The sequence below is a fragment of the Tachyglossus aculeatus genome, chromosome 10 (assembly GCF_015852505.1).
Source record: "Tachyglossus aculeatus isolate mTacAcu1 chromosome 10, mTacAcu1.pri, whole genome shotgun sequence".
Classification (NCBI taxonomy): domain Eukaryota; kingdom Metazoa; phylum Chordata; class Mammalia; order Monotremata; family Tachyglossidae; genus Tachyglossus; species Tachyglossus aculeatus.
The window spans coordinates 4,588,965-4,605,700 of NC_052075.1; the positions used below are offsets into that span (position 1 = coordinate 4,588,965).

The window sequence follows — 16,736 nt, forward strand, 5'->3', positions numbered from 1 at the left end:
TCAATAAATACGATTGATTGACTCAGTCGTATTTGTTGAGCGCTTCCTGTGTGCAGAGCACTGTACTAAGCGCTTGGGAAGTACAGTGCTCTGCACACAGGAAGCGCTCAATAAATGCGATTGAATGAATGAATGAATGAACTTATTACTCTATTTTACTTGTACATATTTATTCTATTTATTTTATTTTGTTAATATGTTTTGTTGTGTGTCTCCCCCTTCTAGACTGTGAGCCCGCTGATGGGTAGGGACCGTCTCTAGATGTTGCCAACTTGGACTTCCCAAGTGCTTAGTACAGTGCTCTGCACACAAGAAGCGCTCAATAAATGCGGTTGAATGAATGAATGAATGAATTTATTACTCTATTTTACTTGTACATATTTATTCTATTTATTTTATTTTGTTAATCTGTGTTGTTTTGTTGTCTGTCTCCCCCTTCTAGACTGTGAGCCCGCTGATGGGTAGGGACCGTCTCTAGATATTGCCAACTTGGACTTCCCAAGTGCTTAGTACAGTGCTCTGCACACAGGAAGTGCTCAATAAATGCGATTGAATGAATGAATGAATTTATTACTCTATTTTACTTGTACATATTTATTCTATTTATTTTATTTTGTTAATCTGTGTTGTTTTGTTGTCTGTCTCCCCCTTCTAGACTGTGAGCCCGCTGATGGGTAGGGACCGTCTCTAGATATTGCCAACTTGGACTTCCCAAGTGCTTAGTACAGTGCTCTGCACACAGGAAGCGCTCAATAAATGCGATTGAATGAATGAATGAATGAATTTATTACTCTGTCTATTTTACTTGTACATATTTATTCTATTTATTTTATTTTGTTAACATGTTTTGTTGTGTGTCTCCCCCTTCTAGACTGTGAGCCCGCTGATGGGTAGGGACCGTCTCTAGATGTTGCCGACTTGGACTTCCCAAGTGCTTAGTACAGTGCTCTGCACGCAGGAAGCGCTCCATAAATGTGACTGACTGACTGAATGAATGAATTTATTACTCTATTTTACTTGTACATATTTATTCTATTTAATTTTGTTAATATGTTTTGTTTTGTTGTCTGTCTCCCCCTTCGAGACTGTGAGCCCGCTGATGGGTAGGGACCGTCTCTAGATGTTGCCGACTTGGACTTCCCAAGTGCTTAGTACAGTGCTCTGCACATAGGAAGCGCTCGATAAATACAATTGAATGAATGAATGAATTTATTACTCTATTTTACTTGTACATATTTATTCTATTTATTTTATTTTGTTAATACGTTTTGTTTTGCTGTCTGTCTCCCCCTTCGAGACTGTGAGCCCGCTGATGGGTAGGGACCGTCTCTAGATGTTGCCAACTTGGACTTCCCAAGCGCTTAGTACAGTGCTCTGCACAAGTAAGCGCTCAATAAATACGATTGAATGAATGAATGAATTTATTACTCTATTTTACTTGTACGTATTTATTCTATTTATTTTATTTTGTTAATATGTTTTGTTTTGTTGTCTGTCTCCCCCTTCGAGACTGTTAGCCCGCTGATGGGTAGGGACCGTCTCTAGATGTTGCTGACATGGACTTCCCAAGTGCTTAGTACAGTGCTCTGCACACAGGAAGCGCTCAATAAATACGATTGAATGAATGAATGAATTTATTACTCTATTTTATTTGTACATATTTATTCTATTTATTTTGTTAATATGTTTTGTTTTGTTGTCTGTCTCCCCCTTCGAGACTGTGAGCCCGCAGTTGGGTAGGGACCATCTCTATATGTTTCCAACTTGTACTTCCCAAGCGCTTAGTACAGTGCTCTGCACACAGTAAGCGCTAAATAAATACGATAAGAACTAAGCGTTTGGGAAGTACAAGTTGGCAACATCTAGAGACAGTCCCTACCCAACAGCGGGCTCACAGTCTAAAAGGGGGAGATAGAGAACAAAACCAAACATACTAACAAAATCAAATAAATAGAATAGATATGTACAAGTAAAATAAATAAATAAATAGAGTAATAAATATGTACAAACATATAAGTGACTCGCCCAAGGTCACACAGCAAGCAAGTGGCGGAGCTGGAATGAGAACCCTAGTGCTCTGATTTCCACTCCCGTGCTCTTCCCACTAGGCCACCCCGCTTCTCTTAGTATACTGTACTCGCAGTATGAGAGAAGCAGCGTGGCTCAGTGGAAATCAATCAATCAATCAATCAATCGTATTTATTGAGCGCTTACTGTGTGCTGAGCACTGTACTAAGCGCTTGGGAAGTACAAGTTGGCAACATATAGAGACGGTCCCTACCCAGCAGTGGGCTCACAGTCTAAGAGAGCACGGGCTTTGGAGTCAGAGGTCATGGGTTCTAATCCCGGCTCTGCCAATTTTCAGCTGTGTGACTTTGGGCAAGTCACTTCACTGGGCCTCAGTTACCTCATCTGTAAAATGGGGATTAAGACTGTGAGCCCCACATGGGACAACCTGATCACCTTGTATCCCCCCGAGTGCTTAGAACAGTGCTTCGCACATAGCGCTTAACAAATGCCACCATTATTATTTATTCTCTGGGCCTCAGTTCCCGCATCTGTAAAATGGAGATTGAGATTGTGAACCCCATGAGGGACAGGGACTGTGTCCAACCTGATTTGCGTGTATCCACCCCAGTGCTTAGTATAGTGCCTGGCCCATAGTAAGCGCTTAACAAATGCCATAATTATTATTATTATTACTACTGACTGTCCCTAGTCTTCTCCTCCTCCTCCATTGAAGGTGCTGTGGCACAGCTGATTGGTTTGGTATTATTCAGTCGTATTTATTGAGCGCTCACTGTGCGCAGAGCACTGTGCTAAGCACCCAATAAGTGCCTACCATGTGCCAAGCAGTATAATCAATCAATCAATCAATCAATCGTATTTATTGAGCGCTTACTGTGTGCAGAGCACTGGACTAAGCGCTTGGGAAGTACAAGTCGGCAACATATAGAGACAGTCCCTACCCAACAGTGGGCTCACAGTCTAAAAGGGGGAGACAGAGAACAAAACCAAACATACTAACAAAATAAAATAAATAGAATAGGTATGTACAAGTAAAATAAATAGAGTAATAAATATGTACAAACATATATACAGGTTGTTGTATAAGCGTTGGGTTGTTATATATACAGTATAATGAGTATCTTATCTCCATTTTAGAGATGAGGAAGCTGAGGGCCAGAAGCGTTGTGACATTGTGTCCAGCATAGTAGCTAAGTGGCAGAGCCGGGATTAGAACCCAGGTCCTTTGACTCCCAGCCCCGGGTCCTACGCACTGGGCTTTGCTATTCCGGGTTGGAAAGTAGTTCTGGGACCCAGTGATTGAGACTGTGAGCCCCAAATGAGACAATCTGATTACCTTGTATTTACCCCAGCATTTAAAACAGTGCTTGGCACATAGTAAGCGCTTAACAAATACCGTAATTATTATGATTGTTATTCAGCGTCAGAAGAAAAAGTCGGGAACACGTGTGTGGTGTTGGTTTGGGTTTGTTACGTCAGCCTCATTGCCCTGTACCAAATAATGCTTTGTGTTTCTTTAATTGGTGGAACTCTGCAGTATTTGAGTCAGTAAAAGGGCAGTGTTTGGCAAGCGTTTAGTAAAAGAGCAGTGTTTGGCAAGCGTTTAAAGCTTTCGGCGAGTGGAGGACTGAGCAAAAGAGGAATCGGGGTTGAAAGACGACGGTTAAGGTGGAACATATCTGCCAGCTCTATTGTTTTGTACTTTTCCAAACGCTCAGTAGAGTGCTCTGCTCTCAGTAAGCGATCGATAAACACGACTGAATGCAAGCACCGTGAAAAAAAAAACCCAAAACACAACTCCACACAGTAGACAGCTCCCCTAGTTCGACCACCAGCGCCTTTTGAAGAGGCAGCGTGGCTCAGTGGAAAGAGCCCGGGCTTTGGAGTCAGAGGTCACGGGTTCAAATTCCGGCTCCACCAACTGTCAGCTGTGTCACTTTGGGCAAGTTGCTTCACTTCTCTGGGCCTTAGTTCCCTCATCTGGAAAATGGGGATTAAGACTGTGAGCCCCCGATGGGACAACCTGATCACCTTCTAACCTCCCCAGCGCTTAGAACAGTGCTTTGCACATAGTAAGTGCTTAAGAAATGCCATCATTATTATTATTATTAGAACAGTGCTTTGCACATAGTAAGCGCTTAACAAATACCATTATTATTATTATTTTGAGACCTCTGCTGTATCTGAAGAACTAAAGACAACTCTTCCCTCCTGCCTGCTTCCTGGACTCTTCCAGGTGCAGAAAACGAGCCGCTCAGGGAATTACCTCCGAGATGAGACCTGATCTGGCATATCCTGGGCCGAATTATAATCCTGGAAAGCTCACTGCCCTCCCTCGGCTCTACAAAAGATAAATATTCCAGTCCCGAAGAGGTGGAGGGCGGCGGGCAGCGCTCAGTTACTTTCTTGGACGGCAGTGAAAATTCACTGGGTAACAAGAGCCTGGATGAAGCCATGAAATAAGCTCGCGGGTGATCGGTGTAATGGCATCTCGGGTCTGAAGAAAGGACACATTGAATATTTAAAACCCCTCTGCCCTCTTCAATCAATCAATCAATCGATCGTATTTATTGAGCGCTTACTGTGTGCAGAGCACTGTACTAAGCGCTTGGGAAGTCCAAGTTGGCAACATATAGAGACAGTCCCTACCCAACAGTGGGCTCACAGTCTAAAAGTGTCTTCCTCCTCTGACACGATGTTAGAACTGAGGCTTTCCGCTGCCGTGTCCATCCCCGGGCGGTATAGACACGGCCCCAGTCGCCTATATGGCCAGTATTTTTAGCGGTATAGACACGGCCCCAGTCGCCTTTATGGCCAGTATTTTTATTTTGAAACGGCCCAGACCCACGGCTCAGAGGCAGGGCCTGTGTTTGTGTGGACTTTGACGGAGGGAGGGAGGGAGGAAAGGGTGAGGGTCTCCTCTTCAGCGTCATCCACGGGAATGTGATTCATTAATTGTCATATTTATTGTGTGCAGAGCCCTGGACTAAGTGCTTGAAACACTGTTCTAAGCGCTGGGGGGGATACAAGGTGATCAGGTTGTCCGACGTGGGGCTCACAGTCTTAATCCCCATTTTATAGGTGAGGTCACTGAGGCTCAGAGAATAATAATAATAATAATAATAATGATGGCATTTATTAAGCGCTTACTATGTGCAAAGCACTGTTCTAAGCGCTGGGGAGGTTACAAGGTGATCAGGTTGTCCGACGTGGGGCTCACAGTCTTAATCCCCATTTTATAGATGAGGTCACTGAGGCTCAGAGAATAATAATAATAATGATGGCATTTATTAAGCGCTTACTATGTGCAAAGCACTGTTCTATGCCCTGGGGAGGTTACAAGGTGATCAGGTTGTCCGACGTGGGGCTCACAGTCTTAATCCCCATTTTATAGATGAGGTCACTGAGGCTCAGAGAATAATAATAATAATGATGGCATTTATTAAGCGCTTACTATGTGCAAAGCACTGTTCTATGCGCTGGGGAGGTTACAAGGTGATCAGGTTGTCCGACGTGGGGCTCACAGTCTTAATCCCCATTTTATAGATGAGGTCACTGAGGCTCAGAGAATAATAATAATAATAATAATAATAATAATGATGGCATTTATTAAGCGCTTACTATGTGCATAGCACTGTTCTAAGCGCTGGGGAGGTTACAAGGTGATCAGGTTGTCCCACGGGGGGCTCACAGTCTTAATCCCCATTTTATAGATGAGGTGACTGAGGCTCAGAGAATAATAATAATAGTAATAATAATGATGGCATTTATTAAGCGCTTACTATGTGCAAAGCACTGTTCTAAGCACTGGGGAGGTTACAAGGTGATCAGGTTGTCCCACAGAGGGCTCACAGTCTTAATCCCCACTTTACAGATGAGGTAACTGAGGCCCAGAGAAGTGAAGCGACTTGCCCAAAGTCACACAGCCGACAAGTGGCGGAGCCGGGATTTGAACCCATGACCTCTGACTCCAAAGCCCGGGCTCTTTCCACTGAACCACGTTGAGAAGTGAAGTGACTTGCCCAAGGTCACACAGCAGACATGTGGCGGAGCCGGGATTAGAACCCGTGACCTCTGACTCCCAAGCCCAGGCTCTTTCCACTGAGCCGCGCTGCTCTGTGAACTTTTATAAAGAGGCGTTTGTGTTCGGGGGGGGGGAACGGTCCTCGGGGGACCATTAAAAGAAATTTTTTTCAAGGTATCTTTTAAGCTCTTACTATGTACCAGGCACTGTTCTAAGCGTTGGGGCAGACCCAAGCCAATCAATTTGGACACAGCCCATGTCTCACATAGGGCTCACAGTCTGAATTCCCATTTTACAGATGAGGTCACTGAGGCACCGAGAAGTGAAGTGACTTGCCCAGGGTCCCACGGCAGGCAAATGGCAGAGCCAGGATTAGAACCTGGATCCTTCTAACTCCCAGGCTTGGACTCTATCCACTGGGCCACACTGCTTCCTATTCAGTTTATGTTCCTTATATCAGTTACATCGCGGGGTCCGAGAAGCGGTGTCCCCTGTCTTTCAGCGTGGCTCAGTGGAAAGAGCCCGGGCTTGGGAGTCAGAGGACGTGGGTTCTAATCCCGGCTCCGCCACCTGACTGCTCTGTGACCTTGGGCAAGCCACTTAACTTCTCTGTGCCTCAGCGACCTCATCTGTAAAATGGGGATTAAGACGGTGAGCCCCACATGGGACAACCTGATCACCTTGTATCGACCCCAGTGGTTAGAACATTGCTTGGCACATAGCGCTCAACAAATACATTGTCCCCCTCGTCCCCCTCTCCATCCCCCCCATCTTACCTCCTTCCCTTCCCCACAGCACCTGTATATATGTATATATGTTTGTACATATTTATTACTCTATTTATTTATTTATTCTACTTGTACATATCTATTCTATTTATTTTATTTTGTTAGTATGGTTTTGTTCTCTGTCTCCCCCTTGTAGACTGTGAACCCACTGTTGGGTAGGGGCTGTCTCTCTATGTTGCCAGTTTGTACTTCCCAAGCGCTTAGTACAGTGCTCTGCACACAGTAAGTGCTCAATAAATACGATTGATGATGATGATGATACCATAATTATGATTTATTTTCACGCAGAGGGCGACCACCGCCACAAGGAAAAATTCCCACAGGCCATGGAGTCGGAAGACACGGGTCAACCGCCTGCCATATCTGTTTTATTATACTTTTCCAAGCGCATAGCGCAGTGCTCTCCACTTAGTAAGCGCTCCGAGAACTACCACTGATGGATTGAATCTTTGAACCATCTTCTCCTGAACCTGTGTATCCCCGGTGAACCGACGGTTAACCAAAACTCCATTTTCCCGGAACATGAGTCTCTTCAAAAACCCGAGGAACCAGGGAGAGGGAGCCCCGACATTCCCAGGGAGCAGGAGAGGCCTCGAGAGGAAAGGATCGGTCGGCCAAACCGAGCCCCTGGAGACTCATTCCAAGAGGGGGATCGTCAATCGTATTTATTGAGCGCTTACTGTGTGCAGAGCACTGTACTAGAGGGGGATGCAGTCGGAAGGGGCTCCGTCCCCCAGATCCCCGAGTTGAAGAGCTTCGGTTACTGAGAGGAAGCAGTTTATTTACCCCGCTGCCTCAGCGGGATGGGATAGCGCCTCAGGAATAGCCATCCACCCATCAGTTAATTCATCCAGTCGTATTTAGTGAGCGCTTACTGTGTGCAGAACACTCTACTAAGCGCTTGCAAAGTACAATTCGGCAACAAATAGACACAATCCCTACCCAACAAGGGGCTCACAGTCTAGAAGGGGGAGGCAGACAACAAAACAAAATCAATCAATCAATCAATCGTATTTATTGAGCGCTTACTGTGTGCAGAGCGCTGTACTAAGCGCTTGGGAAGTACAAGTTGGCAACACGTAGAGACAGTCCCTACCCAACAGCGGGCTCACGGTCTAGAATGGGGAGACAGAGAACAAAACCAAACATATTAACAAAATAAAATAAATAGATATGTACAAGTAAAATAAATAGAGTAATAAATATGTACAAACATATGTACATATATACAGGTGCTGTGGGGAAGGGAAGGAGGTAAGACGGGGGGGATGGAGAGGGGGATGAGGGGGAGAGGAAGGAGGGGGCTCAGTCTGGGAAGGCCTCCTGGAGGAGGTGAGCTCTCAGTAGGGCCTTGAACAAAACAAGTAGACAGGCATCAATAGCATCAATTGTATGTATCGAGCGCTTGGTATATGCAGAGCACTGTACTAAGCGCTTGGTAGAGGAGAGAACCACAGAATCAGCAGGCACATTCCCTGCTAGACATCAAACAGGGGAAATCAATCAATCAATCATATTTATTGAGCACTTACTGTGTGCAGAGCACTGGACTAAGCGCTTGGGAAGTACAGGTTGGCAACATAGAGAGACAGTCCCTACCCAACAGCGGGCTCACAGTCTAAAACGGGGAGACAGAGAACAAAACCAAACATTCTAACAAAATAAAATAAATAGGAAAGAGCCCGGGCTTTGGAATCAGAGGTTGTGGGTTCAAAACCTGGCTCCGCCCCTTGTCAGCTGTGTGACTTCGGGCAAGTCACTTCACTTCTAGAACTGGGCCTCAGTGACCTCATCTGTAAAATGGGGATAAAGACTGTGAGCCCCACGTGGGACAACCTGATCATCTTGTAACCTCCCCAGCGCTTAAAACAGTGCTTTGCACATAGTAAGCGCTTAATAAATGACATCATTATTATTATTATTATCAAGCAAGAAGCCTTTCACACAGTACCCAAGTCTTGCCTATCTACCCTGCCCCTCCACCGTGTGACTGTGTGGTAAATCCGAGCCCACTGTTGGGTAGGGACTGTCTCTATATCTTGCCAATTTGTACTTCCCAAGTGCTTAGTACAGTGCTCTGCACATAGTAAGCGCTCAATGAATACGATTGATGATGATATGGAGTCTAAGGTATATCTGGAAGGTGCTGGGGTGAGGCGAGGGAGGGAAAGCCTCCACAAAGCTTGTTAAAATTCCCTTGTAGGAGACCAACTACAGTAGTTGAAAACCTTTTTTAAAATTCATTGTCAAATGGCTCCCAGAGGCTACGCTACCAATTATTAATTTCCCCTGACACGCTACACTGCTTTGGGCAGACTCCGGGAAAGAAAGTGACATACTCGGAATCTTGTGTCGTCTGATCCTCTGAAACTCCGGACCTTTGGGTCGGCTCAGCCAGGCGTCCGTGTTGAGGTAGAAGCCCGCTGCGGGGACTCTCCAGGGCACATGGAGCTTAGACACCTGCTGAGCCCAAGAGAAACCCAAATCCTGCTTCTTCTTCCCTCTCTTCCTCTTTTGTCTCTTCCCTCTCCTCTATTCTCCTCCACTCTCCTCCATTTTCCTCCATTTTCCTCCACTGTCCTCAATTTTCCTCCATTTTCTTTCATTCTCCTCCACTCTCCTCCATTTTCCTCCATTTTCTTCCATTTTCCTCCACTCTCCTCCATTTTCCTCCCTTTTCTTCCATTGTCCTCCACTCTCCTCCACTTTCCTCCATTTTCTTCCATTCTCCTCCATTCTCCACTCTCTTCCATTCTCCTTCCTCTCCTCCACTCTCCTCCACTCTCTTCTGCTTTCCTCCATTCTCCTCGCTCTCCTCCATTCTCTTCCATTTTCCTCCATTCTCCTCCATTCTCCTCCTTCTCCTTTTTATCTATGCCCCCCAAATGGACTTCTCAATAATGATGATAATAATAATAATTATGATGGTATCCGTTAAGCGGTTATTATGTGCCAAGCACTGTTCTAAGCAACGGGGAAGATACAAGGTAAGCAGGTTGTCCCACGTGGGGCCCACAGTCTTCATCCCCATTTTACAGACGAGGTAACTGAGGCCCAGAGAAGTGAAGTGACTTGCCCAAAGTCACGTAGCTGATAAGTGGCGGAGTGAGGATTAGAACCCACGACCTCTGACTCCCAAGCTCTTGCTCTTTCCACTAAGCCACACAAGGCACTTAGCCTCTACTATGTAAGCATTTATTCTTCGTCCTTTCCACAGGTGATATCAGTCAATCAATCAGTCGTATTTATTGAACGCTTACTGTGTGCAGAGCACTGGACTAAGCGCTTGGGAAGTCCAAGTTGGCAACATATAGAGACAGTCCCTACCCAACAGTGGGCTCACAGTCTAAAAATTTCATCGTTGCTTCCAGCCCCTGACCCCTAGATTGAAAACACCCTGAGTGCAGGGCTTGGGTTTTATCACTGTTACGCTCTCTCAGGTGCTTAGTACAGTGCCCTTCCCCTAGTAGGTGCTCAGTTAATGCTACGGGTTCTCGTGGCCATCAGAAGCAACGTTCTGTCGAAAAATCGAATACCATTCCCATTATCCCCTATGTCCGAATCATTTGGCTATCATTTGAGCCCCTTGCAGACCACAGATGGATTTAGACAGGTCATTTGTTTTTCCAGCGGGGCCTGGGGCGTTGATGAGCAGAGTGTGGCTTGAGGGCGGTGAGAATCGGATTTAGAGGTAATTGAAGGATGTCTTTGTCCTCTGGTAGGGTTGGTTCTAGAAATGAGAAAAATCGAGAGAGGGCCCGTCCTCGGCAGCTCCTCAATCTGATGCACCCTCACAGACCAAAATCACGTTGAGGCAGAAGCCCGCTGCGGAGACTCTCCAGGACTCACGGAGCTCAGACGCTTGCCGGCCCCAAGAGAAACCCAAATCCTGCCTCCTCTTCCCCCTCTTCCACTTTCCGCTGTCAGGGTGGAGTTCTTGGAAATGTAACTTTTGAACGAAAGGAGCCACCGTAAAGGTTTCTGCTGGGATCCTGTAGATTGTAAGCTCGCTGGGGGCAGGGATCACATTTATCAACCCTGTTACATTGTACAGGAGCAGCATAGCCTAGCGGAAAGAACACGAGACTGGGAATCAGCGGACCTGGATTCTAATTCCGGCTCCACCACTTTTTTTTGTAGGGTATTTGTTAGGCACTTACGATGTGCCAGGCACTGCACTAAGCACTGGGGTAGATGCAAGATATTCAGGTTGGACGCGATCCACATCCCACGAGGGGATCATGGTTTTAATCCCCATTTTAAAGACGAGGCAACTGAGGTATGGAGGTGTGGAGCTGCCCAAGGTCACACAGCAGTCAAGGGGTAGAGATGGGATTAGAGCCCAGCTCCTTCTATAATAATAATAATAATGATGGCATTTATTAAGCGCTTACTATGTGCAAAGCACTGTTCTAAGCGCTGGGGAGGGTACAAGGTGATCAGGTCGTCCCACGTGGGGCTCACAGTCTTAATCCTTAACTTAGAGAAGCAGCGTGGCTCAGTGGAAAGAGCACAGGCTTCGGAGTCAGAGGTCATGGGTTCAAGTCCCCTCTCCGCCACTTGTCAGCTGTGTGGCTTTGGGCAAGTCACTTCACTTCTCTGTGCCTCAGTTACCTCATCTGTAAAATGGGGATGAAGACTGTGAGCCCCCTGTGGGACAAACTGTTCACCTTGTAACCTCCCCAGCGCTTAGAACAGTGCTCGGCACATAGTAAGCGCTTAATAAATGCCATCATTATTACTACTATTATTATTATTAATCCCCATTTTACAGATGAGGGAACTGAGGCACAGAGAAGTGAAGTGACTTGCCCAAAGTCACACAGCTGACAAGTTGCGGAGCCGGGATTCGAACCCATGACCTCTGACTCCAAAGCCCGGGCTCTTTCCACCGAGCCACGCTGCTTCTCTACTTGCCTGCTTTGTAACCCTGGGCAATTCACTTAACTTCTCTGTGCCTCAGTATCCTCATCTGTAAAACGGGGGCTCAGTGTCTAATCTGCCTTCTAGTGTGAGCCCCTTGAAGGGACAGGGACTGTTTCCGACCTTGTAGCTCTTCTAGTGCTTAGCCCAGTGCTCGACACATAGGAAGCACTTAACGAATACCATAATTATTATTACTTTCCCAAATGCTGTACGTATAGCAAGTGTTTACTAAGTATCACTGATCAGTTGATTACCCTATTAAATGGGGTAGCATGATAAGGTCTATATCCTCCAGAGAAGCAGCGTGGCTCAGGGGAAAGAGCCTGGGCTTTGGAGTCAGAGGTCATGGGTTCAAATCCCGGCTCCGCCAATTGTCAGCTGTGTGACTTTGGGCAAGTCACTTCACTTCTCTGGGCCTTAGTTCCCTCATCTGTAAAATGGGGATGAAGACTGTGAGCCCCCTGTGGGACAACCTGATCAGCTTGTAACTTCCCCAGCGCTTAGAACAGTGCTTTGCACATAGTAAGCGCTTAATAAATGCCATTATTATTATTATTATCATTATTATTATTATTATCATCCTGAAAGCCCAGCTTTCCAACTCTTCCAGCTCTTTCCAACTTTCCAGCTCTTCCAACACATCTTCTCCGATGAATTCCCAGGACCTAAATTGTATAAACCCATCGGCAATCTCTAGCCGCGGACACTCAAGGTCACCTGCGTTGGCAATTGGTTCCCATATCACAGCATCCATTGACTGCTTTTTCTTAATAATAATGATGATGGCATTTGTTAAGCGCTTACGATGTGCAAAGCACTGTTCTAAGCGCTGCGGGGATACAAGGTGATCAGGTTGTACCACGTGGGGCTCACTGTCTTAATCCCCATTTTACAGATGAGGGAACTGAGGCTCAGAGAAGTGAAGTGACTTGCCGAAGGTCACACGGCAGACGTGTGGCGGAGCCGGGATTCGAACCCCTGACCTCTGACTTCAAAGCCCGTGCTCTTTCCACTGAGCCACGCTGCTTCTCTTCTTCAGTGTATTTAACTACTTACTAGATGCCAAGCGCCACACAAAGCATTGGGTTAGAGATAACACAGCCGTCTTGGGCATAATCCAATATTAATAATGATGGAATCTTTAAGGGCTAACTATGTGCCGAGCACTGTTCTAAGCTCTGGGGTCGATACAAGGTAATCAGGTTGTCCCACGGGGGGCTCACAGTCTTAACCCCCATTTTACAGATGAGGGAACTGAGGCACAGAGAAGTGAAGTGATGTGCCTCAAATCACACAGCTGATGAGTGGCGGAGCCGGGATTAGAACCCACCACCTTGGACTCCCAAATCCAGGCTCTTTCTACTAGGCCAGGCTAATTCTCTAATATTGTTGGATTGTACTCTCCCAAGCACTTAGTACGGTGCTCTGCACACAGTAAGTGCTCAACCGTCTCTATATGTTTCCAACTTGTACTTCCCAAGCGCTTAGTACAGTGCTCCGCACACAGTAAGCGCTCAATAAATACGACTGAATGAATGAATGAATGAATAAATACAACTGAACGAACATAGTCCCTCTCCCACAAGGGGCTCACTGTCGCTTCCTGCCCCGGACCCCCCGATTGGAAACTTCGTGAGGGCGGGGAGGAGGGAGAACTGGTGTTTTATTCCCCATTTTACAGATGAGGTAAGTGAGACCCAGAGAGGCCTGGGCTCTGCCCACGAGGCCACTAGGCTGTTTTGCTTGTCCTAATCAATCAATCGTATTTATTGAGCGCTTACTGGGTGCAGAGCACTGTACTAAGCGCTTGGGAAGTACAAGTTGGCAACATAGAGAGACAGTCCCTACCCAACAGTGGGCTCACAGTCCTAATCAGCTTTCCGCTCCTCCTGCTTCTACTTCCTCTCCTTTGCTCGTTTTTCAGGTGCGTCGTCTCCGGACATGGAGTCCAACTATGGAGGAGGCCTGCTGGACATGGTCAAAGGAGGTGCCGGGCGGCTCTTTAGTAACTTGAAGGACAACCTCAAAGACACCATCAAAGACACGTCTTCTAAAGTTATGCAGTCTGTTGCCAGGTAGAGTGTCAATCTCTCTCCTCGTCCCCCTCTCCATCCCCCCCACCTTACCTCCTTCCCTTCCCCACAGCACCTGTATATATGTATATATGTTTGTACAGATTTATTACTCTATTTATTTATTTTACTTGTACCTATCTATTCTATTTATTTTATTTTGTTAGTATGTTTGGTTTCGTTCTCCGTCTCCCCCTTTTAGACCGTGAGCCCACTGTTGGGTAGGGACTGTCTCTATATGTTGCCAATTTGTACTTCCCAAGCGCTTAGTACAGGGCTCTGCACATAGTAAGCGCTCAATAAATACGATTGATGATGATGATGATCTTATTTTGTTAGTATGTTTGGTTTTGTTCTCTGTCTCCCCCTTTTAGACCTTGAGCCCACTGTTGGGTAGGGACTGTCTCTATATGTTGCCAATTTGTACTTCCCAAGCGCTTAGTACAGTGCTCTGCACATAGTAAGCGCTCAATAAATACGATTGATGATGATGATGATCTTATTTTGTTAGCATGTTTGGTTTTGTTCTCTGTCTCTCCCTTTTAGACTGTGAGCCCACTGTTGGGTAGGGACTGTCTCTATATGTTGCCAATTTGTACTTCCCAAGCGCTTAGTACAGTGCTCTGCACATAGTAAGCGCTCAATAAATACGATTGATGATGATGATGATGATGATCTTATTTTGTCAGTATGTTTGGTTTTGTTCTCTGTCTCCCCCTTTTAGACTGTGAGCCCACTGCTGGGTAGGGACTATCTCTATACGTTGCCAACTTGGACTTCCCAAGCGCTTAGTCCAGTGCTCTGCACACAGTAAGCGCTCAATAAATACGATCGATGATGATGATAATGATCTCCGTGTCGCCCGCCCCCCGCGCCACACACCGAATCCGGGATGAACTGATTGTTGGGGTTGGTTGGAGATGGAAAAAAGCACGTTGTCTTGTCCGGAGAGCTCTGTTTTTACGACGGCCACGAGAGTCAGTGGGGGCGTAGCCATTTTGCCAAGTTATGCCAACTTGGGTGTCAGGGTGTTCTCTTGGGATCTTTGGAGAACCTGCTTCCGGGATAAAAGAGGGTGGACAGTCAGTGCAAATCCTTGGGCACGTGTTTCTGATATTTTCAACACTGCCCATCCTATTTGTCCCCCATTTCGACTGTTTGTGATTCCCGTTTCCCAGTGGTCCCTTGGGAAAGAAAACTCATTTCTGGACCTCACCCAAGATAGTGCTCTGAGCTGGGTTGTTTCCAAAACCAGAGGATTCTCCGTTCAGGCTGCTACTTCAATGCTTTTGCACCACCTGATCATCATCATCATCATCAATCGTATTTATTGAGCGCTTACTGTGTGCAGAGCACTGTACCAAGCGCTTGGGAAGTACAAATTGGCAACATATAGAGACAGTCCCTACCCAACAGCGGGCTCACAGTCTAAAAGGGGGAGACAAATAATAATAATAATTTATAATAATAATAATAATAACCTGATAATAATAATAATAATTATTATTATTATGGTCTTCGTTAAGCACTTACTATATGCCAGGCACTATATTACGCGCTGGGGTGGATACCTGAATTTTGTTTTCACAGCCTTCCTTAGCATTTTTAAGGACATAGCTCACGTAGACGGCAAGCCCCATGTGGGACAAGGACTGTGTCCAACTGGACAAGCTTATTTCTATCCCAGTGCTTTGTACAGTGCTTGACACACAGTAGAAATAATTATGAAGCCCGGGGGTGGATTTGAGCAAATCGGGTTGCACCTGGGGTCACAGTCTCAATCCCATTTTACAGATGAGGTAACCGAGAGAAGTGAAATGACTTGCCCTATTTCAGCGCTTCATAAATACTTTTATTATTATTATTATTTTATTATTATTGCTTCTAGTAATAATAAGCACTAACTCACGAACGCTATCCCTTTCCTCCTTCCATTTGTAAATTCTTTTAGCTTCCGTCCCCTCGGTTAAATCATACATCCTCTGTGGCCAGGGATCCTAGTCGACTTCTTTGATTGTCTTCCGGGCTCTGCCACTTGTCTGCTGTGTGACTTTGGGCGAGTCACCTATCTTCTCTGCGCCTCAGTTACCTCTTCTGTAAATTGGGGGTTAAGATTGGGGGCCCCGTGTGGGACACGGACTGTGTCCAACCTGATTTGTGTGTACATATGTTTGTACATATTTGTACATATTCGTTACTCTATTTTACTTGTACATATCTATTCTATTTATTTTATTTTGTTAGTATGTTTGGTTTTGTTCTCTGTCTCCCCCTTTTAGACTGTGAGCCCACTGTTGGGTAGGGACTGTCTCTATATGTTGCCAACTTGTACTTCCCAAGCGCTTAGTACAGTGCTCCGCTCACAGTAAGCGCTCAATAAATACGATTGATGATGATGATTAGCTTGTAGTGACCCAAGTGCTTAAAACAGTGCCTGGATTATAGTAAGCGCTTAACAAATGCCATCAAAAAGAGTGGCTGTGATTGCCGTAACCGCCCCCGCCGCTCCAGCTCTGCGAGCCTCCCCCAGATCTGCCCCCCCACATCCCCTCCTCCTCCAGGAAGCCTTCCCCGCTTAACTCACAACCCGTGGCCATTGCGGACTTTAACCGTGTCCTCGGCATTCACGATGCACCCAGGGGTACTGAGATTTGTCGATACATACGTGTATTTAACCGTTGCTTCGATTCTTTTACCAACTATTTCATCCTGACGCGTTCGTACTATTCCAAGTCTGCCCCTCCTCCTGCTCCTACTCCTTGTACAAAACGGACAAGAGAAGCAGCCTGGCCTAGTGGAAAGAGCACAGACCTGGAAATCCGGGGACAGGGATTCTAATCCCAGTTCTGCCACTTCCCTGTTGTGTGTGACTTTGGGCAAGCCACTTCCCTTCTCTGG

General features: G+C 46.1%; 1 protein-coding gene across 3 annotated transcripts in view; it reads left to right on the plus strand.

Annotated features, from left to right (window-relative positions):
• The window catches only part of DNAJC6 (DnaJ heat shock protein family (Hsp40) member C6), a 104,308-nt gene that overhangs the window by 47,385 nt on the left and 40,187 nt on the right, over positions 1-16,736 (plus strand). For all 3 annotated transcript variants that reach the window (XR_005452528.1, XM_038752377.1, XM_038752378.1), the window contains one exon: positions 13,691-13,841. Coding sequence is in view for 2 of the 3 variants with exons in the window: in XM_038752377.1 (XP_038608305.1) it covers positions 13,691-13,841 (151 nt within the window). In the remaining variant the exon portion in view is untranslated. The remainder of the gene's footprint in view (positions 1-13,690; positions 13,842-16,736) is intronic.